The sequence below is a fragment of the Anguilla anguilla genome, chromosome 9 (assembly GCF_013347855.1).
Source record: "Anguilla anguilla isolate fAngAng1 chromosome 9, fAngAng1.pri, whole genome shotgun sequence".
NCBI lineage: Eukaryota > Metazoa > Chordata > Actinopteri > Anguilliformes > Anguillidae > Anguilla > Anguilla anguilla.
The window spans coordinates 2,822,806-2,850,797 of NC_049209.1; the positions used below are offsets into that span (position 1 = coordinate 2,822,806).

General features: G+C 45.0%; 2 protein-coding genes across 3 annotated transcripts in view; both read left to right on the top strand.

Annotated features, from left to right (window-relative positions):
• The window catches only part of fstl4 (follistatin-like 4), a 152,150-nt gene that overhangs the window by 72,010 nt on the left and 52,148 nt on the right, over positions 1-27,992 (top strand). The gene's annotated exons all lie outside the window — the stretch shown is intronic.
• Positions 19,940-22,778, top strand: LOC118236766 (general transcription factor II-I repeat domain-containing protein 2-like). Its single transcript, XM_035435380.1, has 2 exons — positions 19,940-22,018; positions 22,143-22,778. Coding segments are annotated over exons 1-2 (1,860 nt in total). The 5' UTR covers positions 19,940-20,159; the 3' UTR covers positions 22,144-22,778.

A 27,992-nucleotide genomic window follows, 5' to 3' on the forward strand; every position in this document is an offset into this window, starting at 1 on the left:
TTCACGGGCCTCTTGAGGGATCTCAGAAGACCGATATGAGAATGGATGTAAAAATGAAAAGAAAAAATGCCGTCTCTTTTTCGGGAGCACCTGCGTTCCCGAGCACAACGTGCGTTTCACACCGCAGAATAAAGAGTTGAATGTTCCTTTTCAGGAGCATTAACACTCGCACCCGCGCACACACACACGCACACACACACACACACACACGCACACACACACACACACGCACACACACATACACACACACTCTCACACACATGCACACACACACACACACACACACACACACCCACAAATACACACACACACACACATACTCACACGCACATGCACACACACACACACACAAATACACACACACATACTCACATGCACATGCACACACACACACACACACACACATGCAATAGCTAATGAGACTCCTCCACAGACGTTTATGGACATACTTAATCAAACAGCAGGAATTGCACACCACATCGAATTATATTGGTGTTAAATTCCAATTAAGCTCCAAGCCTGGACAAACTCGTTTTCCAGACCAATTACTTTTGCAAGGGATGAGACGGTAACCTTTAAACAACCTTTCTCTCTATAAATGCTAATACATGCAGGCTAATCCTCAATATACAAATCTTTTCTGTTCTGCAAGCTCGGTATCTTGGTTCAGGGCGGCTGAGCTGTTGTCTGCGGATACGGGAAGGAGGGTTTACCGTCAGTTGGCAACAGAGCAGTTAATTTACTATCGGGCACAGCTGGGGATATTGGAGCGGATGTCAGGACAGTTTTCTGCCGTGTGTAATCATCACACCCACCTCACAGCAAGACGGAGTTAGGCTCACCGCGGCACACAGCAGCACAGGCCCAGTTCAACCCACAGTGACCACACACTGAGAGTGTGTGTGTGTGTGTGTGCATGTGTGTGCGCGCATGTGTTTGTGCGTGCGTGCGTGTTTGTGCGCGTGTGTGTGTGTGTGTGTGTGTGTGTGTGTGTGTGTGTGTGCATGCATGTGTGTGTGCATGTGTGTGTGCGCGTGTATGTGTACACGCATGTGTTTGTGTGTGTCTGTGTGTGCATGTGTTTGTGCGTGTGTGTGTGTGTGCATGCATGTGTGTGTGCGTGTGTTTGTGTGTGTCTGTGTGTGCATGGGCTTGATCTTCTGGAGTGAAATAATGATGAAACACTTCTGCTGGTCATGAAAATTTCTAGTGGTTTGTGAAGCCATCAACACTTCCACCACACACACGTCCCGCTACCGTCCACTGTGATTATGATTTATCAAGCTGTTACCCTACAAGATGGCCGCCAGTGAACTTACTCTCATATCAAATAATATCATCCGTAATGCTTCTAAGCATTTAAAGGTTTCTAGACAGAGCTAGTACCAACACTACCGCTCATGCCAGGGGTGTGTCAGCACCCACAGCTGTGCTGCTGGTGAAGTTAGGTTATCTGCTAGCAGAGTTGTTCAGCTATCTACTGGTGAAGTTATTTGATTTTTTCCAGGTGAAGTTATAAGGTTATTTCCTGGTGCAGTGATTTGGTTATTTCCTGGTGAAATTATTTGGGTATTTCTGGGTGGAGTTATTTATCTCCTAGTGAAGTTTAATAGGTTATCTCCTGGTGCCGTTATTAGGTTATTTCCTGGTAAAGTAATGAGGTCACTTCCTGCTGAAGTCATTCGGGTGTGGTCTTAGAGAGGCTGTCACTCCCGTCTGACAGGCAGTCTCTGGGCGGGTTTGCTGGGTTGTTTGCTGACTGCAGGCGCATCACCTGTTCCCGCGAAGCTGGACTTCAGACACTCTGCAGCTCAGGTGTGATGGAAGCAGTCCGTCCAGTGGCTCAACCAAACAGGCCCAAACCCACGGCTCTTCCCCGGATACAATTCACAATTACATGAGCTTATAGAGGGGCTGAAATACAATTTGGAAAAAAAATAAAAAATTTAAATATAGCATGTGAAAATGAATCTTAAGGAAACAGTTTGGCTGGGCGTGCTGAGTGGATGACCCTTCGCTGGAGGAAACGCTTGAATTCCAGGATGAAATCGTTTGAGAGGTCTGACCGAGGCGGTCGGTGACCCTGCGAGTCAGCGCATAGGGGGGGGGGGGGCTTAAGCTCAGGGAGTTAAACCGCTAAACCCGCGGTGGGAGGGGCCCTGGAGCCCCCCCCCGGGCTCCTCGCAGGGGGTGAATGGCAGGAGCAGGGTCCCGCTGGTGTGAAGCTGAACAGCGCTAACGGGTGGGGGTGTGTGTGGGGGGTGGGGGGGGGGGGGGCTTTGTTTAAGGCCCTGCAGGGGGGCGGATGTGTCGTGTGGAGACGGTTGCCGGGGAGACGCGCCAGATTCCGTCCGCTTCGCGAGGCTTTGCCGGCTGTCGGCTCTGTGGGCCTCCGTGACATCAGGTCTTCCTCGTCTAGCTCGTCTTCCTCGTCTAGCTCGTCACGAACGCCATCACACTTGAGTTGGCCATTTTCTTCGCATGCACAGGAAGTGCATGCATTTAACATGTTCATCATTTATGCATTACACATCTGCAGAGCCAGACAGGGTTCCTCGGGGGGCTGGGACCGTCAGCCGGGGGGGGGGGTCCTCGGTCCGGTGCCCCGAACCGGCTGCCCCGTGGCGTGCGTCTGAAAGGATTCCCGCGGACGAGGCGCGGGTTCGGATCAGGGCGCTGTAAACACAGTTTACTCTGCTCCGTGCTTGCGCGGAGGCTGGGGAAATGTGTGGGGAGGACGTTTCCAGACAGGTGTCTCCACCAGGGTGTCCTGAGAGCGACTGAGTCAGAATAATGTGTTTGTGGAGAGAGCCAGCATGTATTCCTAAATTAGACGCTTTTTAGCCTCGTTATTATGCTTATTATTAGGCACATTTAACCCTTTAAGGTGTAAGATAAGAAATTTAGAGCACTTTTAGTGATTTAGAATGTTCTCGACGGAGCATTCTGATGCTGATGTCACAATCACTGCCGGTAGCCGGAAGCAGTGGAGTTCTAGAACACTGACTTAGAATGTTGAAAGAACATAAAAGGAAACCTGCTCTTCAGAGGGCTAAAATACATCACATGGTGATGAGCTCGGGTCACAGTGGAGCCGCTTTTCCTTCGCCGTGCAATAGTTGGATTTTGAGAGTATTTGGTGGTTTGCTGAGCTCCGGGATTCTTTGGCAAAGTGGGCTGTTGACATACTTTGCAGTGATTACACCAGGAAACATTAACGCTGGTAATTATTTCACTGGTTTAAAAAAAAAAAAAAAAAACTTGTTTTCTTTGTATGCAATTGGATTTGACTGCAGAGGATAGCTGAGAGTAGCTTGGGTTTCTTCCTTTATGGTATTTTATAACAACCACCCATCCCCCCCCCTCGCCCTAGTAATAACTAATCATCATACTGTCATAAAAGAAAATGGAGAGTGGTTGTTCGTTGGGAGAGAGTGGAGGCGAGACAGCCATGCAGGATGAAAGGGGCTTGTGTGTTTTCTGCATAGCTACTGAAGTTTGCAACGTGCGTGAGCTGAACAGCTGGAGAGGTGCTTCGGAATTTCACTGACATTCCGTCTGTCACGACACGCTCTGTGTTTATACTTCATCTAATTGTGCGCTCCACATTTCTGTAACAGCTTGTCATTCTGAGCACTTTAAACGCAGCCCTTGGTTCAGTGTTTTCTCTGAAGAAGCGAGATCTCAGGGACTTCGGCGTGGCATTGACGGAGAGATTTTTTTCCCCGCAGAGACTTGACCCTCTGGTCAAACAGGCTGTGAACTTCCTTGAACGGCTCGTGAAAATTCTTACCTTTCATCTACAATAACACTTTTCACTGCATATGAACTGAAATAATCTGAGGGGGGTTTTGATTAATGTCGTATTGCTTTAAAAATAAAAAAATAAAACATTTTCTGCCTGATATAACCAAATATTTTTTTTTTTTGTTGGAAGTAAAATAAACGCTGTTCAGGAAGTCTGATGGGACTCTTTGCTCTGAAATTACCTTCCCCCTGAAGCCTCAATTACCGCGAAAGGCCAGCGTTGTCATTGTGTGGAGAATTTTAATTTCCCCGCTGAAACTTCACATTATTGTACGAAGCGCCGCGTTCAGAAAAGCCCGAATTACGGAAAAACCGCCAGAGGTTCTAAAACAGGGGCCCCCGACAGACGCGTGCGGGGGGGCCATCTCTGTGGACGCAGAAAGGTCGTAGAATTTACGGCTACCGCATCCGATGTCCTGGCGGTGATGTGTGACATCATAATGGTATTAATTATGATGTCAGAAGGGGGAAGGGGGTCTTCTAGATTGATACCCCTGTGGAATCTTTAAGCTGGATGATCTTTGGGGGCAGAGGCAGCCTACCAGACCTGCAGACTCTGAACAAAGTTGTCTCTGTTATTCAGAAAGGGTATAAGCAAAATGTATTTATTTTTTAAAAATCTCAAACGCTAGCATACAGTTGTGATAGCTGCCGTTTGATAGAAGGGAAGAGGTACACAGGCTGTTTACAGGCCAGTGTAATGGCTGCTCTGTTTACTGGAATAAACCTTGAGGAGAAAGGACTGAACAGTAGACTGTCACCACAGATGTGCAGATGAGCACAGCCATAACTTTAATACAGATTTTAATATGGTATATTCCTGCGACAGGTTAACCAATATTTGATGACCTGAAACTGAAGCAAGTACGAAAGTTGTTCCTGCAGTCAGGACAAAAAAAGTAGGCCTGATAGTTCGTTCCTGGAGTCGGTAATTGGAAGTTGCTGTGGCACGCGCCTCTGACTCGAATCGCACCCGATAGGAGGCTAATATTTGCTATCCAGGTGCGAAGAAAGTGCCTGTGAGAAAGCCTGATAGGCTGCGAGCAGAGCGCCTTTCGTTCGACGGGAAGGTTCGTCGGGAGCGCGGCGCGTTCCTGCGACTGCTGTTGCTGCACAGCGGAGCGAATGGCAGACATCTCTGCGAAGCTGCCAGACTTCACCAGCGGGGGGAAATATCGCAGATAAACGCCAGCTTCTCGGTGTGCGATCACGAGGTAAAAATTTCCAGAAACTGATTTTCAATAGAGAAATGCTTTACTTTTTTTTTTTTTTTTTTTTTAAACAAAATTGAAACAAAAGTGATCAACACATTACATTTATTTTTACTTTTATCATACTTTATAATGAAGCTATTATCATTAACATAGAATAATTATTTAATTATTATTTATTTAATAATTGTGTGATTAACGTGAATTATTTTATATACTTCTATTTAATAAATGTACTAACAGTGCAGTCACATTAGATGTAACCTTCATATCAGTTAAACATCGTATACACTCATATAATCAGTAGGATCAGTACTCTAAAGTTAAACTTTAATTACCTCAGTAATCTACCTTTAACACCACCATTATGTTGACATTCTCCTTCTTGCCCGTAGTATATTGAGCAGTTGTCAGTGTTCAAGAAGATGAAATGGCTAAATAAACAGCTGGTTGATTAGTCACCATGATTAATGGAATTAGAATGTGGACAAATAAAGCTTGCAGGGCAGCCCCCTTTCATAATTACAGCCTTCACCGGCTGCACTTTTATTTTCTTTACTTTTTATTTACTTCCTGATGATGATACTTCCTGAACAGTGGTCTTAAACTGGGCTGTCGACTTGCAAAAAACCACAGCCTGTTTGGCTGATTTTTCTGATGTTCAGTGCGATTGATCACTACAGGGAAAAGCAGCGATGATGGTGGACCACCCCCCCCCCCCCCCCCACCCCCCCATCCAAACAAGAGGCCTCTGCCATCTGTACTTGGCCTGAACCCCGGTGATGAACCTTTTAAGGTGTGAGACCGTAGAATATGTGGTTGGAGTGTTCTTAAGGAAACACTCTAATGCACAATCACCACTACTGTTAACGGAAAGCTGTGGAGTTCTGGAACACTGACATTCCAGAGAACTTGCTGTTCGAAGGGTTAAAGGGGGCGAGGGGCATGCACCTTCTCACATTACACAAACATGTGCATTTCCAAACGTTTACATTTCTCCCTCAATGCACCGCACCCTGGCAATTCAGTAAGTACTGTGTTAAATATCCTTGCGACTACTAAAAAAAAAATAACGATAATAATAATATTAATTGTCAAGTGTATGCGCCCGAAAGGTAAGCAAGCGATAAAATGGGTCATTATGTATTCCCCGGTATGAGTGGAGCACACTATTAACATTTATTTTAGCTCCTTTTCGTCCAGAGGGGATATGTGGCTTCTTGTCGGTGGTTTTGAATCTGGCTTAAGATGCATTAAGGACCTGGGGCTCGTTAGGAACTGATGAATAGGACTCTGGCTGGGCGCTGGGCGTTGGGCACCGGAGAGGAAGCCGGATGGGCAGAGGTAAAAGCTGGCAGGAAGAGCCTGGCACCGCAGGTGGCAAAGGGACTTACCCACACAAGAGCGATCAATCAGAAAATGATCAGAGGCACTCCTAATCCATTCAGTATTAAAGGAGCAGGAAGGAGTCTGTTTATCATATTCGTTGCCGCATCACTGCCGGAGAGTTTGTTTGTGAGGACAAGGCTATAATTTCTGAGTGCTCTACTGAAATTACAGAGGAGGTAGTTTGGGTGCGAGGTGTGTGCGTGTCTCAAACAAACAATTTCGCTGTACATGAATTCTTGCGCTGCCAAGGACACTTAGTACTGCCATGTCAAGTGTGATATTGCAAACAAATCACTCAATACAAAAGACCCAAAAGAAAACTTTCCGTCTAGCGCTGATGTGTACTTTGATAGATTTTCTTTTCAGCACAGCCCAGCAGCGTAGCCAGAAATGTTTATATGACTCGGTCTGTGTGTAACTAGATGGGTCTGCACTACCTACAGTAGGTGGTAACTCACAGCTGGGTGTGGTGGTTCAGCCAAGATAAATGGGTGGACCAAGATACTATTTAGGTGGCCCTGGCCCACCCAGGTTGACCCAGTCTGATCCTGGCCCACCCAGACCCACTCAGACCCACCCATGCCTACACTAGTCACACAGCCCTTTCACAGATCAGCACTTCATTGTGTAGAGACTCCTTTCCACAATAATTGTGGGTCCTTATTACAAAACAAGCTGTACATCCAGTTGTGCTCTAGGCTTGAAGGAAGTGATCGAATCATCCTTTACTTACCAAATGCGTCTGTGCAACCTCGAGGCACCTGTAGCTTCAGCCAATTACACACCTGCCTCGTACAGAGCCGCACGCAGGAAGAATGTGTGCTAGGAATGTCTTGAAAGCTTGATTTATGAAGTGAATTTTCTCTGTGAGATTCCTAAAACTCACTTTCCCCTTTGTCCTTGTAAGCTGCAGATTTGCGGTTGTTAGTGTATCTGACAGGGTTGTTAAATGACAAAAAAGTTCCCTGTTAAGGTAATGAAAATGTAGGGTTTGTTTTTTTTTTGTTGTTGTTTTTTTTTTTTGTTTAAAGCATGGACCTTCTTCCTTTTCGTTTAATATAACTGCCTTCCTGCTTTGCTGTTTTATCAAGCCGTGGGGTTATTGAAGACTTTATCGTTTGAAAGTAGATTCAAAGCATAAAATGGTGAGCTGAAAAAAGATGAGTAAAAATCAACTGTGAAGTACCTGTCCCCATAATTATGAATGCTCGACTCAGCTCAAAGTACTTCAAAATGGAGAATAAAAATGGAAAACTACTTACCAGATTTATAGTTGATAATAACTGTAGTGGGCTGGTCAATACTTTGAAAAGAAAACATTGATTTTTCATTCATTGAATTATCTGTTAAAATAATTGTGTGTGGATCTTAAATTAGTGCGGCTGAGCGGAATTGATTTTTTTTTTTTAATGGATTTTTCAAAAATTATCTTTTCAGTCCGATTGTCACTCACTAATATCGTCAGTTTAAATGCGTATGTATATTATATATACCAGCAAACCAGTTGTATTACAGTTTTTAAAACATTTTTTACTTTTTAAAAAAGAAATAAATGTGGTTCCCAATGTGGGTCTGGGTATCTGTTTGTAGATGTGTTAATACCTCCCCTCTGGTTCGGGAGGGTGAAGATCGCCACAGTTCCCCTCCACAACATGCGGTGTCCCCAGCTTGCTGCTGCTTCTTTTCCCAAGCTTGTACAGAGTGGAGTCAGAGGAAGACCATTGACATGCAATCAACAGGTGCCCTGATTGACCACAGGGGGTCACTAGAGAGCAATGATACGCGGATTCCTAACCGGGTGATGCTGGGTGACTCAGTCGCCAGTTACTTTTCGCCCTATGGGGCACAGTCTCCTCTGGCACCGTCTGGCTTTGGAATGATGCCTAATGTAGGAGCTGTTACTTTCACACTCAATGCAACTGGGACTTGTCAGTCAAGTATTTTAATGTTACCATCAAAAAGAAAGATGCAGCATCATAGGGATAGGACATTATAGAGATATGGTATTATAGAGATAGGGCATTGTAGAGATATGACATTATGTTGCTGGTTCACACTGTAATCACTGCAAAAATAACGGCCAAAATAGCTGCCTGTTGTCATCATCCGCCTCATCATCAACATCAATCTTCTCTACTCAATGTGAAAAGGATTTTGTGCTTCAGCTGGTCATGCCTTTGATAGTTCTTCCAGTCTCTTAAACTTAATGCTGTGGTGTTTTTAAAATTTATTTTCCCAGACACTATTTGAAAATTTCATGCCACGATAAGTTGATGCCATTTGTCACTATCTAATCCCAAATATTTTCTCTTTTAATTCTGATATGAACGCAGTGAGAAGGCCAGTGGCGTTTTGCAGGAGACGGTTGTAGTCCTACTGTATCGTAATTCGACTCACAAATTGAGCGAGCCTTGGCGTAAGGTCTGAGTGTGTCTGCGGGGTTATCAGCTCGCGAAACGAAAATGGCGAGGGGGGGACTGACCGAATACGAGGCGACAATTAAATGACGATTGATCGCGAAACCCGCTAAACGAGGTGGAGTTGAAGCCCGTTTACCGCGATTGTAGATGAAAGCGGGCGAGCATAACGAGCGGCGGCGTTTAAAATGTATTAGCAGGTGCACACAGACATCTGGGAGAATCCCGGCGGGTCGGCGAGAGCTTCGGCGCGATCTGCATTATTTACGGGGGGGGGGCGGGCGAGGCGGGAGGGGAGTGGGGGGGGTGGTTTCGTAGATCTCTCTGCAAGCCATGCGGCCCCATGGTGCAGACATGGGGAGGGGAGAGAGTGGCTTATGTTTTTATTCTGGAAAAAGAAACAGAAAAATAAACGTCTTTTTATTTTTTAAGCCATAAAGTGAGTGATATCGAGAGAGTCGTGTAGAACTCTGTTGCAGCATGCTGGGCCTGCAGGTATACTGCAGAGACAGAGTCTGCAGATAAGCCCCCCCATGACCCCCCATGACCCCATGACCCGCCGCTGGCATTAACAGGCTGGCGAGTTGTAGGGTGGGGGTGATGGGGGCGATGCCGCGATCTGCGGTTTGTTTTGGAATTTCTTTTTAAGCCAGTGTTCTAGAACTGTTTCACTGGGTTCAGTTACGAGCAGTGATTGTGACATCACCGTTAGAATGTTCAGTTAAGAAAATTCTTAACACATACTTGTGATCTTACTCCTTAAAGGGTTAAGGAGACAGCACTGAACATGTGATACAGGAAAAAGTAGGGCATATGTTTTGCTATTTTGTTACATACAGTAGATTCTCTGGCTGCTAGGGTCGGGGGTGTGGGAGGTGGAGAGGGGGCAATACTTGTTATTAAAGCGACATAGCTCAGGAGGTAAGAGCGGTTGTCTGGCAGTCGGAGGGTTGCCGGTTCAGTCCCCGCCCTGGGCATGTCGAAGTGTCCCTGAGCAAGACACCTAACCCCTAACAGCTCTGGTGGATGAGAGGCATCAATTGTAAAGCGCTTTGGATAAAAGCGCTATATAAATGCAGTCCATTTACCATTTACCATTTAAAGCGATTGGTCTTTCTACTGGCTGTCGTAACACGATAATATGCCTGTCATAACATCATAATATGCCTGTCATAGCAATATAATAAGGACGCAAGTCTGCATGCTCCACCACATGTGATGTAAAATGATTGACAGGTGGTACGAAATTAGCAAAAAAAAAAGGTTAAAGATGTCAATGATATGACAGCCTGTTTGTGATAGCGCTTTGGCGGAAGCTAACGTTGCCGCATATTGTGGTTATAACGTGTCGCCAAGCAGTAGCGTGGCATTCGAAATATCGTTTCAAGGACGTGCTGAGCGTGCTCGCGAGTTTATCACCAGGGCACTGAAGCCCTGTGCTTAAAGAACATTAAATTAAAAGCAAATTAACGGAGTGTTTCTAAATTCGGTGCTGATTCTCAGTTATTACTCTGTGTAGTTCTCCAGTTAGTGACAAGGGCACTTGAGGTCAGTATGCTTCAGAGTCATCAGTGGCTATGGTTTAAATGTATCAAACGGCACGATTTCAGTGCATCAGAATCCGCACTGAAGGCATTTTATTGCTAATTGCAAATGTCTGCTTTTCTTTTCTTTAATTGAAGGGGTTAAATGAACACGAAGGGGTCCTGTCAGTTTTGCGTGCTTAAAATAACTGCTTGTACAGTGGTGTGTCGGTGCTGCTGGAGCCCTGTATGTGCTCCATGTGTCCGATTTGGGAAATTTTAAAACCGCGGTCGTTCGTAAAGTATTCCGTGTTGCTCAGAAACCGCTGGACTCGCGGCTGAACTGAGAGCCGCTTCCAAACCCGATCGGAGAAGCGCTGAGCGGAGATTGAAACGAAGAATTTGTCGGAGAATATTAATGTGATTATCTCTCGCAAATTAAAATATCATCAAGGCTTTTCATTAATTGGAAAGTCAATGCACCAAGGACTTTTTAAGCCTTTTTTTTTTTCTTTCTTTCTTTCTTTTTTTTTTTGATCTGCCGCCTCGTGTGTTGGTTACTGTGGCAGATTGTTGTAGGTTTATAATGTTATCGCTGAGATTTCAGGGTATGCCTACACTCTTAATCTACTGTCTAATCCATAATAAAGCTGCTGCTTATTTCTCTTGTGTTTGTGCTTAGTTATATTTGCTTTGTTTCTTGTCCAGCTCAGACAGACTAGAGCAAAACCATTTAGCATTTTCAATAAGTATTTATGACATTTTTTTTAAAAAACACAGAGAATTTAGCAACAACAATAACAAAAGCAAAGATATTAAACCACAAAAACCTTCTCATGGGTATTTCGAATTATTGTACATACAATTTTGCCATGAAAGGAACAGCTGATATGCTTCAACGCGGAGTTGTAAATGTGCGGATTAGCTTGTTAGGGTTTTCAATAGAAGCGGTCTCCCCTGTGGTGTTCAAAAGCAGACTCAGCCCAGTGCTGGGTACACTTCAGGCCACAGACGGAATTACAAACCCACAAGCTTTAAACGGACGGGATTGTTCTCATCATCAAACGTTTTACCCTCTGAAAATGTACAGATGCTCTCTTCTAAAGTTATAAAATCAACTGTAAATTCATGCTCTTATTCATTAAATGAACAAATATATGCAGTACATGCTTTATTGTTGAAATACTGTACATACTTTCCATATTTTAATTAAAAATTACATTATATCTACCATCAGTTTCGAAGCGATGGTAGAGTGATGCATTTAACCATGTTACATGTGATACAGAAAATTAACCATGAACTGTATCACAGATTGTTACATTTGTGAAAGCCATTTTGTGTGTGTGTGTGTGTGTGTGTGTGCGTGCGTGTGTTGTCCCACACTTCCGCAAATCTGTGACAATTGCTTAATGAACCTTCAATGGAGACCGTAGTGTCAATTTCAACAAAGCGCAAAGTACAGTGCTGCTCTGATATGTGAAAATCTTTCTTACTGAGAGACAGAGACAAATCCTTTCAAAGTACATTGAAAGGATGATTCAAACACTTAAGCGTTAACATGGATTGTAATTAATTCTATCAGTCTGCTCATTTGTACGGTCTGTACATTAGAGATCGGTTTTGTTTTCATGTTCAGGCAGTGGTTGGATAGTGATGTGGTTCAGTTGAGGCTCTCTGTCATGCTGAGGGGATGGTTTAGGCGCAGTTAGGACTAGCTCCCATAGCGTTTGCCGTACCGGGTGCTCAGCTCATGAGGGTACAGTACATTATCTCAGAATTACAGAAAACCAGACAAATTATCTCAGGATTCTGAAGGCTTGACCACCGTGTCATGTTTAAACAGGCTTGAGTGAAAATCCTGGTTTTACAATCTTGCTTCATACTCTCCCGTAGTTATGGTTACTTTCGTTGCTAAGGGAATATGACAACCGGCCTTGCTAGCCTGTGTGTTCCAGGGTAGGCGCTACACTCTCGTGATTTCAGTGCACATTTCAGAACGAAACGGACAAAGTCTTTGTCTCTGTCTGTGAGACAAATGTGGTGAGGATACCACTCTGATCCCCAGATGATTCTATCGCATTTCTTCCCCAATAAAAACGAGAACTCTTTATTCTTACTTACTGTTAAAATATTTCAGTCACATTTCTCTCTTGAAACCTTAAACAAATTATAATTATTACTAATTATCATGATTATATAAAAAAATATTGTATTATTTTTATGTATTCATAAATTAATATATTTTTTAAAAAACATGACTATAGCATAATTCCCACATCGCCAAGCACCTCATCATGAACTGTTGATATGATATAAACGATATAAACGCATGGCCTTGGATTTATAGTTTCTTTAAAACTAACACAGGTGGATTCTGATGTTTGTGCTCTGAAGGCCAGCCACTGGCACAGGCAGCTGTCAGTCTTCCATTGGCAGAAATCCTCAGATAATCTATCTCATGGTCTGGGCATGACCTGATTTAAAAACATGCATCGTGTGACACGCAAAGGGAATCTGGAGGTGATCCGGAGATAACTGTTTGTAATCTGAAAATCCGGAGATAATTCTCCCGCAATTGCAGAGGGGTGTAATACCCTAACACCCAGTACAACACCTCTACCTGCCTGAAAAAATTTAATTGTAAAATGTAAATAATATATAACACTTTACCATGGAAGCCTGAACATTTGTTGCCTGTGGTCACAGGAATGATCCACGCTGAAGCTGAAGTGTTTTTTTTTTTTTTGTTTCATATTAACTCTGCTTGTGTTTATTTTGGCACATTGCGTATTTATAGTTCAGGACTTTGAGGTGGCAGGCTGCCAAATAGCATTTCTGTGCAGCTTCCGAGACCATTTTGCATTCGAAAATGTGTTGATCATTTAAAAGAAAAAAAAAAAAGTTAACTATTCCACAAATGAGAACACTGCTGTCCTTATGGTGTCAAACTGAAAAGCCACGACTCCTCGCCTGACCCAGGGACGGTCGTCTTTGGCTCGTTTACTTCTGAAAAATAAGATGAGTCTGAAATATCTGCGATTTATTTCCTCTCTAAATGAATTTGCCCCAGAGGAAAGATTTGTAAGCAGCTCAAAATTTATGATCAGGCTCAGTGGGTTATGTTTTAAACCCCCCTGTTCCACATGCATGTGGTAATGCTGCACATATCTTGCATGCTCCAGTTAATTATTAATGTGACTATTATTAATTTGTACCTGTTTTAGTTACTCGAGAGAGTTTTGTAGGATCGTAAAGTGTTCCTCTTCTGGCTGTTTGATGTGGTAATTGCAGGGTGTTTTTACATAACTAGTCCCCTAATGATTAATTATGTGAAAAGTTCAGAAGGCCTATGGGAGAGAGTGCGGTGTATTAGAGCTGGAAAGTGATCATGTTCTATATGCGTCTGATTCCAGCTCACGCTTAAGAGGCAGGGCGGACTAGTTCCCCGTGTGTTCAGATGAGGATGCGGACTATTTGATCTGAAGCCTCTCATTAGCCATTTAACGCATACGATTAACATCTCGGGTTGAAGCTGATATCTTTGTGATTTCAGAGACGGTGTCTTGATGATTTCGTATCGTTTTAATTAGGCCGAGAGGAGGTTTGCAAAAAAAAAAAAAAAAAAAAAAAAAAAAAACTCCAGAACGCGTTTCCCTCCAGCGACTGAGACGAGCCACGCCTGCAGTCGGTGGCCATTTTGGGACTTTCACGCGTGCAGTCAGTTCGCCGTCACCCACAGCTGTAATAAACTCATACCTGTGGCGGCAGCGGCAATTAAAAAACGCCTGCCCGGGTTTTAAATGAGCTGTTTCTGTTGATGACTCAGCTATTGAAACCAAGCCAGTGGCCACAGGGTGGGGGGGGAACAGACTCATCTCCAACCACGCGACAGTTAATTTGACAAACCTTTCCAAGCAGGAACAATGAACCCGGGAAGACAGGTAAAAAAAAAAAAAAAAAAAAGAATCAATTTTTAATGAAATGGAAAAAAAAGAGGGAAACTATTTAAAAGGCAATTTTGAGGTGCCTTACAGATCCTTCTTCCCTGCTGTATGACTGACAGGTGTAGAGCGGGGGGTAAAAATCAGCAGGCAGCAGCAGGGTGGGGGTAAGGAACGACGGGTATTTTAACGATTGCACTTCTGCGCTTTTTGAAACGTGCCGCTCGGTCCGACAGAGCCTCGCTGAAGGAACGACTCCTGCGATTAGGAGCCCGCGGCGTCGGAATCCCGCCCAGGTGAGGCGATGTTTCTCGCCTTTGGAGCGCGGCGAGGAACGCCGTGCTCCTCATCGCAGCTCTGCTGCACGCTGGCTCGGGACGCACTCCGGATCGGCGGGGCCAACAGTCGCACGCTGGTGATTTTATGCATTTATTCCTTCTGTTTCTCTTTTCCGATTTCAAGAAATGACATAAATGAAGGCAGCAGTTCCTAAGAAGCATGGTGAAGATGACTCAGTAAAGTCTGCACGATATGCTTTTATCTCACATTGTTGTTGTCCTCGTCGTTATTATCATTATTATTATTATTATTATTAATATTAATAATAATAACTTTGTTGCTTTTTTTCAGTCAGTACTGCATCTATCAATGCACAGAAGCCCTCTATTCAAAATGGCCTTGATCCAGTTGAGTGGTGCTCTGCAGTTCCCCTTGTTAATTAAAGAGGGCTGTTTTGTGAAGAAAACTGCTATAGTTGCGTTTAATTGGGAGTGTAGTTTGTGGTCAGATGTCGATTGAACCGTGACCACAGGCTGACCCTGAAGCTGCAGTGAATACTGGAGTGTGTTTGCTTGAGTGAGCTTAACCTGTGGTGCATTCCTCACCGCACACACACACACACACACATGCACGCACACACATGCAGGCACACACACACATGCACGCGCGCACACACGTACACACACACACACATGCACGCGCACACACACACACACGCATGGACACACAAACACGCACATGTGCACACACACACACACACATGCACGAACACACACGCGCGCACACACACACACACTCACATACACAGGCTAACACACACGCAAACACACACACGCACGTGCATAAACATGCACTCACACAAACACACACGCTTGCACACACACACACAAACACACACACACATCACACACACACAAACACACACAAACACGCTCTCTATACAGATTTTCATGTGTGTGTTTGTTGTGTGTGTGTGGGTGGGTGTGGGTGTATTTCTGTGTGTGGGTTTGTGTGTGTGTATCAGTGTGTGTGTTTCAGGTTTCACTCGCAACATGACATTTTATTAGGACATGTTGTTTAAGAATTTTATGCAGAAAACATTAGTGAAGTTCATCAGAGTGTCGCTGCTTGGGCAATGTGACAGCTTCAGTGAAAACAGCATTGTACAGAAAAGGGAAGGCTTTCTATCCCTGCCTATTGGTCTGTGTCCTTAAATTCATATTATCTGTCCAAAGAAAAGTCCATTTTAGAATTACCCTTGAAAGTTGAGTCGCCAAGTTCGGGGTCCGTGGGTCAGCGCTGCAGAAAACCCTGGCGACAGAGAGAGTCGGGTCTCTTTGGTCCGTGTTTCAGATTAAGACTTCCCGTGGTAATTGAAAAACTCACGGCTTTATTCCAGTGAAGGATAAGTGAAAGCACATTCATTCTCAAGGTGAGAGGCGGACCTAAACAAAAAAATGCCCCCCCCCCACTCCACACACACATGCACACAAACACATACACACACACACACATGCACACACACACACACACACATGCACCGTGATGTGCTGGTGTTAGAGAAAGAGTCCTGAGTGAGTTTGGGTTTAAATCATAAAACATTTCGGACAAACCTGGGCTGAATCTAGGCTTCACACCGGGGTCTGCTTTTTGGCAGTTCTCCGTGAGAAATGGAGGCAGACCAGGGTCAAATACCTATTTGTTTTGAATTTAAATACTTTTCTGCGCTCTGTTGATCTTGCCTGGTGTAATTGAACCTGCCGATTTGAACAGAAGGTGGGGTTTGCACTTTTTGAGAGTATTTCATTGGTTGCTGTTACAGATCAGTAAAGCGTAGAAAAGTATTTGAATTGAACAGAGCACATGCATTAGGGGAGACGGTAAAGAAGGAACACGCAGTTAAAGGTGGAAGAGACACGAGTCTGATTTTTCTGGCACAGAGCGTGTTTTTTTTGGGGGGGGGGGGGGGGGGAGGGTACCGGCAGTTTTCTTCAGGATGCTGAAATAGTCGGCCTTTGAGGGGCCCTGTTGCTGTAGCGACAGCAGGGTTCCGCAAGGCTGATAATAATCTAAATGCAAATCAACACCTCGCCATCAGCATCAGAAGCCATAATTGAGATCATCATTGATGCTCCAGTCATTTATTCCTCATAATTGTAATCTCTAAGTCATTTCTAATTGTTGTACTGTATCATTGATATAATTAATCCGGGGGGGTTTATGTGAAGCCTTTAGCTATCTTTAATTATTGAGTGTATTAATTTGCTTAAGCGCGACACGTCGCAAGGAACACGCAATGTGGTTTCATTCCAAGTGTGAAGTGACTCTTGAACTTTGCCGAAATATTTGAAGGTTGTTTTCGTGACGCTGATTAACTAGCAGCATCATAAGCGATTACAGACACAATGTGGCTCTGACATCCATACCCTTACAGATATACCCTACAGATAGATCCCTTGTAGCATTTCTGCTACATTCCATTCTACTGCTACTTCACACCAGGCTGGCCAGTGTGAGGATGGGCTCCCCCTCTATAGTCGGGTTCCTCCTGAGATTTCTTCCCATTGGGGAGTTTTTTTTTTCTCGTCACCATTTGAGGGTTTTCTCCCCACTGGGAGTTTTTACCTTATGTACCTGCTATTTGGGGGTTCAAGCCTGGTGTTTGCTCTGTTTGCTCTGTCTCTTGCCTTGCTACTCTGTAAAGCGTCTATGCGACAGTTCTCTGTAAAAAGCGCTATACAAATAAAATTGAATTGAACACCTCGTTCTCTACAAATTTGAATGCCTTTCGGTCCTTCAAAACATAACGTTACCGCGGTTATCCTCTCAAAATGAAACAATCAGGGCACACATATTGCAAAAATCACAGTGTGATTAGACCAACTGAGCTGGTGATAGCACAATGAATTTACCGCTAGTCACAGCATCATTTTGGTATGAGAAAGGAAAAGAAGGAGAATATTGCATTTTTATACTGTTAACTTATTTACCCCACTGCTTCTTCGCAGGTACATGGAGAGAGAGAGAGCCTCTGCTTATGTGGCCAAATTGCTTTCTATTAATGCCTGTCACATCTTCCAAATCATAATAATCATATAATTATGATTGGTCTGGCAGGTGTCAAATTGCCTTTCATTCCAGACGTAGCATGCTGGGGCTGTGCTTCGACCCTGTGGGGTGAGATTATCAGACATCTAATGAGGTGTCCTGCTAAAGAGAGTGAAATAGAGTGCTTCGGTATGTTTTTAAAAAAAATAAAAAATACTAAACGTTTTTAGGCGATGTGTACTAACACGACCTTTGTGCGTTTAGCAATATCAGTGGTAAAGTATGGCAGATTCTGCTTGAGCTGGGTGAACTTATGAGTCACATAATGAGGGGCCTTGCTTAAGAAAATTTCTAAGAGACATATGTCCTTTCTCTCAAAAGGCCTCCACTTCGCAAATACAAAAATTACGTTCTGATAATATCCTTTCTCTAAAGGGGGAAAAAAAATCAAGGCAATGCGGTAAAAAGGTTTGGATCCAGTCAACGTTGTCCTTAGATTTGACACAAATATAAATGCGAGTGTTTAATACTTCTTCCTTCACAGACACAGTTTTTGTAAGCTCTGCAATCACAGGAACTCACAGCACCTAACTGTGTAAACAAAGAATGAACACATCTATTTGTGTAAGTGGCAAATGTTGATGTTATACCAGGACAAGATTGTTTAGACCTGTGTGGCAACCTTGACTGAGGCCAGGAGATGAGATGCATTTTCCTTCTGCGTTTACAGTGTTCTTGCATGTCAGTGAAGTCAAAGTTGATTTGCGATTTGCTGTTCTGAAAGTTTTCACTTTCTGTTTTCATGTGTAGAGAGCTGTGTTGTGCACCCAGCTTATAGGACGTGTCCATGGGCTGCTTTTCAGACGGATGGTTGCACAGAAGGGAAAAACATCACATAATGTGTCAGATTTTAAAAAATTTTATTATTTAAACCAGAGAAAAATCGCCAGATTGGTGTGTAAGTCATGGTGTACAGGCACTGTTTAAGGGGTTAAGTACGCGATGCTTAAGACTGCTCTATAACTGACAGAGAAAAGGCTGTTTTACCAGCCATTTGTGTGCGATGCACTTCTGAAAATCTATTGACATTTTAAAAAATGTTCCTCATAATTGTTTTACCTCGCCCAGTCTTGCCTTGGCCTTCAAATCACGTTGTAGAGGGTGGAGCCAGCCAGGCCTGTAAAACCGTCCGTTTTTTTTTTTTATCGTTGTATCTGTCTCTAATCAATATTATGTGAGCGGAGAGTAGAAAGACAAAAGCAGTGTTTGCACATTAAACAAATCTCATAAAGCAATGTTTTTTGTTCTTTCTCTCCTGGAATCTCACACAGGAGGCCACAGATTATAGGGAAACGGGTAATAATGGGTGTGTGTTGGTGAGGAGATGTTGTTTCTGAATGGAGCCGGTGGAGCCAATGCCAGGCAATTTGAGGCCTCCCTCCCTCGCCCCCCCCCGTAGTCAGAGAGAGACCCGGTCTCTGGAAACGGGGAGATTACCGAACGGCTCTCTCTCTCTCTCTCTCTCCCCCCCCCCCCCCCCCCCCCCCCCCCCCCCCCCCCCCCTCACCCCGCAGGTGGGCGAGAGACTGAGGCTGAAAATGGAATCGGTGCCCGGACTTGTGTATCTAATCTATTAGCCGTGTGTTCGCTGGCCTCCCGCTCGCTCGGCCTTGCTCCGTTATGAGGAGAGAGAGGGCGGCCTGCGGCCAGGTGCCGGTGGCGTTCGCTCGCTCGCCTGTTCGCTCGCTCGCCCATCTGCCAGATGAGGATTACTGTTGACAGCGGTGTGTGTGTGTGTGCGTCTGCGGCTGGGTTTGGAACGGTGTGTTAAAATGCACCTGGACTGTTTATGCAGGGATGAGGCTACAAGCTGCTAGCATCTAAAGAAAATAACTTGGCTGGACAGGCTACACGCTGCTAGCATCTAAAGAAAATAACTTGGCTGGACAGGCTACACGCTGCTAGCATCTAGAGCAAAGAACCGGGCTAGGCAGGCTATACGCTGCTAGCATCTAGAGCAAAGAACCGGACTAGGCAGGCTACACGCTGCTAGCATCTAGAGCAAAGAACCGGACTAGGCAGGCTACACGCTGCTAGCATCTAGAGCAAAGAACCGGACTAGGCAGGCTACACGCTGCTAGCATCTAGAGCAAAGAACCGGGCTAGGCAGGCTACACGCTGCTAGCATCTAGAGCAAAGAACCGGGCTAGGCAGGCTACACGCTGCTAGCATCTAGAGCAAAGAACCGGGCTAGGCAGGCTACACGCTGCTAGCATCTAGAGCAAAGAACCGGACTCGGCAGGCTACACGCTGCTAGCATCTAGAGCACATGTGTCAAACTCAAGGCCCGCGGGCCAGATGTGGCCCGCCACGGCATTTTATGTGGCCCGCGAGTGCTTAATTGGTTTTAAAATCTGTCTTAAAATAGGTCTATGCTGCTTTAAAGCGTGCATTGACCATAAACTACATTTCCCACAATGCATGGTGATTGTTACCCGCGAAGTGACGGCATCCCGCCACTAGATCGCAGGTGTTCAATTAATGCTACAAGTGAAATTGAGAATATCCGCAATTGACCCCGAAATGTCCAGGAAGAGAAAGATTGATGCAGATGGAAGGCAGTTTCAAGAAAGATGGGAAGGCGAATACATGTTTGTGCTTCAAGGAGAAAAACCGGTATGTCTTTTGTGTTATGAGGCGGTGTCGGTCGTCAAAGAGTACAATCTACGTCGACACTTTGACACCAAACACGGAGCCAAGTATGCCAAAGTTAGCCTTCATGAAAAACAACAAATTGTCAAAGAACTAAAAGGCAAACTGCGATCGCAGCAGAATTTGTTCACCAAAGCCACAACCAAAAACGATGCAGCAGTGAAAGCTAGCTTTATGGTGGCTGAAGAAATCGCCCGCGCTTCAAAGTCTTTTTCAGAGGGTGCGTTTTTGAAGCAGTGCATGCTGAAGGTGTGTGAGCAGGTGTGCCCCGACCAGATACAGACTTTTAAAAATGTCAGTTTGTCAAGAAACACCATTGCGGACCGAGTCAAGGAGCTAGCAGCAAACCTGTCAACACAGCTGGCCGAAGAGTCACGCAGTTACACCGCTTTTTCATTAGCGGTTGATGAAAGTACAGACAACACGGATATGGCACAGCTATCCATTTTTATTAGAGGCGTGAAGTCGGACCTCTCTGTCACCGAGGAGCTCTTGGATGTAGCTGCCATGCATGGGACCACAACGGGACGGGACATTTATGATGCGGTGGAGAAGTCCGTAAGTAAAACTGGATTGCCCTGGGAAAAGTTGGTGGGATTAACTACAGATGGTGCGCCTGCAATGTGTGGAGGAAAAGCGGGCTTGGTTGGACTAATGAAGGAGAAAATGCAAAAAAGTAACTGTCACACGCCTCTGATAACGTATCATTGCATTATCCATCAAGAAGCTTTGTGTGGAAAGGTGCTGGGGATGGATGATATAATGACCACGGTCATGAAAACAGTGAACTTCATTCGGGCGCGTGGCCTGAATCACCGCCAGTTCCAGCTGTTCTTGCAGGAGATGGGCTCGGAGTACGGAGACGTGCCGTACCATACAGAAGTGAGGTGGCTGAGTAGGAGCAAAATCCTCAAACGATTTTTTGAGCTTAGGGAAGATATTGCTCTTTTCATGCAGAGTAAAGGAAAACCCTTGTCCGAACTGTCAGATCCAAACTGGCTGTGTGATTTTGCTATGTTATGTGACATAACTGAGCATCTCGCCCAACTGAATCAGAAGCTGCAGGGACGCAAACAAGTCATCACGCAGATGTCCGACATGATCACATGTTTCCAGCGTAAACTTGACCTATGGAAGTGGCAAGTGGAACAGGACAATCTTGCCCACTTTTCTGTTTGTCAGAGCATCTCAGCCTCAGTTCCCGATGCTTTTTCATGTGCCCGGTTGGCTACCAAACTGAGCCGGTTAATGAATGAGTTTGATCGGCGCTTCTCTGACTTCAAAGCACAGCACTCGGGCTTTGCCATCTTTGCCAGTCCTTTCACCACCGACGTCAGCAGTGCACCCCATCACCTTCAGCTGGAGTTAATCGAGCTTCAAAGCGACAGTGGCCTGAGAGCAAAGTTCCAGGATGCTGCAATTGAGGACTTTTACCGTCTACTGCCCCCTGGTGTGATGCCACAGCTTCGACTTCATGCTGCCCGTGTTCTGTCTATGTTTGGGAGCACCTATCTGTGCGAACAGATGTTTTCAATAATGAATCTGAACAAAACCAAGCACAGATCACGCATCACTGATGACAACCTCCACGCTGTTTTACGGATTGCCACAGCACAAGAGCTAAAACCAGACATTGACACACTGGCCAAAGGAAAACGGTGTCAGACATCTGGCCAGAAAACACATTGGTAAGTATTTTTAAAAACCTAATTAAAATATGATAAAATGTATTTCAACCAAAAATAAGAATAGTTAAACTGAGTGCAATTTAGTGATTGTTCTTGCATTTTGTTTTGTGTTTGTTGTTTTCAGAACATGATCAATGGATGAGGATGGTGGAGGGGATCCACTTGGTGTGTTCAAGGACAGGGAGCATATCCTCATCATTTTCAACTCCTAGTTGTGAACTGAGACAACCCTATTTTATTATTTTGAGTTTATTACATATACTGCTTTTTGTGTAGTAATGTATTTGTTGTTTACAGGTTTATGCAGACAAATGTTTACTCCTGCAAGGCTGTGTGCAGCCATTTGTTTTTGTAAAATGCTACATCTGTCACACATGTTCTTAGCAGCTCACTATAGTTGGTTGTACGTTATTCTGACCCTCTCGACTGTGACAAAATTTTTTTGAAGAAAGTTAATGTCTTAACTTGTGTTTTAATATTTTTCTGTGAATAGTTTGATCATTGGATTTATGTTATAGTAACAGAGCAACAAGCAAACACTTTTTTTTACATCTATGCAAATGCATATGTAATATTTGTAACTTTAAGTAATAAATACAGAAAGTTATTTAACAATATATTACGGAGTAGTTACATTTATTTTACATTATATTTGGTGACATTTAGTTACATTTATACTGTCTTACAGTTACATCTGGCCCTTTGAGGGCAACCATTATGCTGATGTGGCCCTCGGTAAAAATGAGTTTGACACCCCTGATCTAGAGCAAAGAACCGGGCTAGGCAGGCTACACGCTGCTAGCATCTAGAGCAAAGAACCGGGCTAGGCAGGCTACACGCTGCTAGCATCTAGAGCAAGGACCCTGGCTTCATGTGTATCTCAATAAGTACAATATACACTGAATTACTGTTTTTGATGGTTTAGTTCATGTTTACTGCGCTTTACTGCTGAGAAGAAAAGTTATTTCAGTGTCTCAGTGGTCCCTGGCTCAAAGATGCCATTTGCATTCATGGAAAACTTTATTTCTAAATCTTACAGCGGTGGTGTTGACAACGAATAGTGAAGTGAATTGGATTTTGTGGCTTTTCTAACCCGATAACTGTTGATAAGTCTATGTGACAGCTGTAGTCTGTCTCCTTTTTTTTAAAACTGATTGACAGAGCAGTTATAAAACCTTATGCACACATAGGCGATACTCTAAAATCATGGTTGGAAAAAAAAGACACCCGTTCCATTATTTGAATTGAGAATTACTTTGACCGTTCACAAATACAGACAGGGATTTTTAAGGCTTTAAGGCTGAATCAAAAGTTTTTCCCCCTGAAATCTGATTTGCAAATGAACTCCAGAGTTCACTGTGTCCTCTCAAACATATGGAGATATTTTCTTTTTTCACGAAGCACATGCAGTCGGCAAACAGAAGGCTGGATCAGAAGTGGCATATCGGAGTCAGTGATGCTTCTGCTCTACAGACGGAGGGCCGGGTTTGAGTTTTAAACTTGTTAACGCAGAAAATTGTTTCTGCTGGGCTGAGATATCATGGCCGCCTCTATCATACATTTATAATTGGACACCTGACATCTGCTATTGCTGGAGCGCGGTTGTAGCTGCACTAAGACCAGCCTCTTGCTGGCAGGCTGTTCTGATCCCTTCAATCTGTTAAAATACCCCCTCTGTGCAATTTGGGAAAATCTGCATCCGCAGACAGCCAGCCAGCCAGCCAGCCTTTCCACTAACCCGGTGCAAAATTCCAAGAAAACAGATGAAAATAAAATGGATGAAAATACCAACCTTGGTAAACGCCATTTTACACACCGAGCTTTGCGCTGCTCCAACATGTCAATCAATCAGTTCTGGTGACAGCTGGATTAGCACTGGTGACTGACCAAAATGTGGCCCAGACACTGCAGAGCGATCAGAATTAACTCTGTTATGACTGTGCTCTAAAAAAAGTGCCTGCAGAGAAAAATCACTGGCGTTTATTATTAGTAAGTCAAAGTTAAACAAGTTCTTTTAAAAAGTTAAGTACAGGGATAAAGTTAAGTACAGATGTTGAATGGATTCAGGGCAGGGTTCCTGCTGTTCTGACTGCAGTGGGAAGATGGGCAGGGTTCCTGCTGTTCTGACTGCAGTGGGAAGATGGGCAGGGTTTCTGCTGTTCTGACTACAGTGGGAAGATGGGCAGGGTTCCTGCTGTTCTAGCTGCAGTGGGAAGATGGGCAGGGTTTCTGCTGTTCTGACTGCAGTGGGAAGATGGGCAGGGTTTCTGCTGTTCTGACTGCAGTGAGAAGATGGGCAGGGTTTCTGCTGTTCTGACTGCAGTGGGAAGATGGGCAGGGTTTCTGATGTTCTTACTGCAGTGGGAAGATGGGCAGGGTTTCTGCTGTTCTGACTGCAGTGGGAAGATGGGCAGGGTTTCTGCTGTTCTGACTGCAGTGAGAAGATGGGCAGGGTTCCTGCTGTTCTGACTGCAGTGGGAAGATGGGCAGGGTTCCTGCTGTTCTGACTGCAGTGGGAAGATGGGCAGGGTTTCTGCTGTTCTGACTGCAGTGAGAAGATGGGCAGAGTTTCTGCTGTTCTGACTGCAGTGGGAAGATGGGCAGGGTTCCTGCGGTTCTAGCTGCAGTGGGAAGATGGACAGGGTTTCTGCTCTTCTGACTGCAATGAGAAAATGGGCCGGGTTTCTGCTGTTCTGACTGCAGTGGGAAGCTCATTCCACCACCAGGGGGCAGAACAGACGGATCTGCAGGCACACAGGGAGGGTGAGGTACCAGATGCCCAGAGGTAGCAGAATGGAGAGTTTTGATTGGTGCGTCGGGGTCTGAGAATCTTTTAACGATATGACCGAGCTGTGCCTTTTCGCCACCTGACAGGCTAGCACCAAGGTATGGAATTCAGTGTGAGCTCATACGGGTAGCCAATGAAGAGAGACTTCAGTCTGAAGCGCCCAGATACCGCTCCGGCAATGGCGTTTCTCCTTCCTTGCGTTGCCAATATAACGCTCACCAAACAATCTGTTCTCATTTACTCTGTCTCGGGGTGCAGAGACGTTGGCCCCGTTGCCTTGCCCCGTCGGGGCCGTTCCCTGGCATTAAAACAGCCGGCTCCCCCGGGGGTCGGCGCGCGGCGGGCTAATCCGGTCGCACCGGGAGGATGCCGTACGCGTTCCAAAGCGGCTGAAATTTCCCGATAAACACACGGCACAATGACACCGACCAACTGCGCCGTTGATCTGGATCTCTGTTAGCGACGTGCTTATAAATTATCTGAAGGGAGAAGAGTTACAATGGCGGCTCTCCCAGTGCTGGGAAAGTGTCGGGGGGAAAAAAAAAAACGCATCGCGATGTTTGACGGAAGGTTGTGGAAATTGCCCGGTTTCCCGTTCCTTCCTCGCCACTGAGGATGTGTTCTGTTTTTTTTTTTTTTTTTCCCCCAAGGTAGCAGATGGCTGCGCGTTTTTAAAATGCAGCCTTGGAGTATTTTTCTACGTTGCCGGAGGCCTCCCGCAGTTTCTTGGGGGTTTTTTTTTCTTTTTTTTCTTTCCCCCGCTTTAAAGTTGCATGGGCAGCGTGGTACAATATGATAGCTTTGCCCGCCGCTGAATGCAGCGCCATCTCTCAGGAATCAAAGCAATTTGGTCCTCGCTAATGGGAAAAGGTTCCAAGATTGTGAGTGTCAGAAACAAGCGCGCACCAATATCAAGAAAAGAAGAAAAAAAAAGCTGAGGAAGGGTGTACACATGCAGTATAACCTTCAAAGCCTCCCTCTCCTGCTCCTCCTCTCTTCCCAATATGCATTGCTTGTGCATGAATGTGAAATCAGAACAAAAATACAAAAGTATAAAATTGGTTCTTCTCTGAGATCTTTATGTGATGATGTTATCTTTGCGTGTAACGCTTTGTGCGTTATTGGACAATTTTCCGATCAAGAGTGCCTCAACAGTGTGCGGGCGTGGTGGATTTAATTTGAAGGCAAAGACAAATTCGACAAAGACTGAAAGAACGCAGCATCCATCACAAAATGAAAAATTGAGAATGTTGTGCTTTTGTGTGATGTGAATCGCCGAGCAGGACACAGAATAAGAACACAGATAGTAAACGGCCATGGTTAATGCATGACACCGAACCACTTAAACATGAACACATGATATTTTTCTCTGATGGCTAAACAGGTTTTCCCCCCTTTCTTTTGACAAATAAATCACGGCTGTACTTTTGTTTTCCTCACGCCACACTTGGCATATGGTATAATTGTGACAGATCATTCAGAAATCCATGCTTTTCATGATAAAAGCAGAGAAAGGGCCTGTATCATGTTTTTTTGTTTTTTTTTGGTCGCTTCTTCACGACCTGAAAGCCAAACAATCCACCGCGAGCACTTTGGACGTGCTGGGTTGCAAACTGCTCATTCTGTCAAGGGCCGTTCCTTCTTGGAATAAAACGATGGCCTTTTCAGTTTACTGTGTTCTACGTAATGTGGAATCATAATCACAGAGGAGGAGAAGCAAATATCATGTAGCGTGTATATACTGTATTAAGAACCGTGCAAGATACTGTACAGCACCCCCCCATTTCCATGGCTGAACCACCGTCCTCAGCTGCGAGTGCCCAGGGTTGACAGGGGTACGCTGGAACTTTGAAGAACAGACGAATGACGAATGTTCAGGTGAACACTGAGCACCTGAGATGGAGCGGTTCTCCTGAAGAGCTCTGCACCTGCCCTGACCCCCCCCCCCCCCGATTGACCCCCGACGTGCGGGGACGGTCCCTTACCTGTCACAGTCAGCCACGGAACCTGCTCAGAAATGACCCGAAGTGAGCAGCACCTTCGTTCCTTAATCGTCACAGGCCCGTGGTATCACACGGGACTGCCGGCATTTCGGTGAGGCAGTTGCATCACTCTCCTGTCATTGGTTATGGCGTGCGTGGAAAAGTGCTTCTCTTTTTCCACAAAAAAAATAAAATTAAAATAAATAATGGACTCTTTAATATTAAGAACAGCTGTGCAGAAGCTTTTAAAGACGGAAAATCTATTTCAGGAAGGTTGTCGCTCCTGTGGAAATAAAAAAAGGTGGCGTGACACAGCTCTGGAACTGCGTTCTGCGACTGAGGCTGTTCTGTTTGAGGCTGTTCCGTGACTGAGGCTGTTCTGTTTGAGGCTGTTCCGTGACTGAGGCTGTTCTGTTTGAGGCTGTTCCGTGACTGAGGCTGTTCTGTTTGAGGCTGTTCCGTGACTGAGGCTGTTCTGTGACTGAGGCTGTTCCGTTTGAGGCTGCTCCGTGACTGAGGCTGTTCTGTTTGAGGCTGTGTTTTTGCGTGCCTGCCTTTGAGAACGACTGCGAAGGGTGTTTTGCTTCCGCTTGACTTTTTTTTTTTTTTTAAATGCTCAAACTGGTGTCGTGTTTTTCTGGCCACAGAGGCGGTTTGAGCTTGGGTCGGCTAAGGAACACGGACGCGAGCACGTGTTTCCAGACCGAACGTTGAGAGGATGACCTGCCCCAGCGCACTTTCCATCTTCAGTCATGCGTACTTTTTTTTTTCTTTTTTTTTTTTCCTCGCTCTTACACAGACGATATGAAAATGTTTTAAATCTCTTGGGTCCTTTATCTCTGTACCTTCAGGGGGTGAAGATGGGGTCTTGCTCCTTTTTTAAGAGCTCCCTCTCTTCTGAATTACCTGCGGCGCCATTTACCCAACTCTCTTGGGACTAGCGTTTAAAAAAAAAAAACTGGGGGGGGGGGGGGGTGGTTTATCCAGCACCTGGCCATGTTTGCCTGCCACGGTTTGTGGGGGGTGGGGGGGTGGGGGCTGGGGCGTGGGGGGGTTGTGTGTGCGAGGTTATGAGACCTTTCATGAACAGGAGATAATTGAGGGACTCGGATTAATGGTGTGTCATGACAACCCATCCCTGCATTGGTGTTGACCTTTTCCGCAGAACAGAGGCTTGATAGATGTACTTCATTACCGAGTTTTG

What these genes read in the sequence shown, in the direction of transcription:
- LOC118236766 (XM_035435380.1), top strand. Translation starts at nt 20,160, where the DNA reads ATGCTACAAGTGAAATTGAGAATATCCGCAATTGACCCCGAAATGTCC.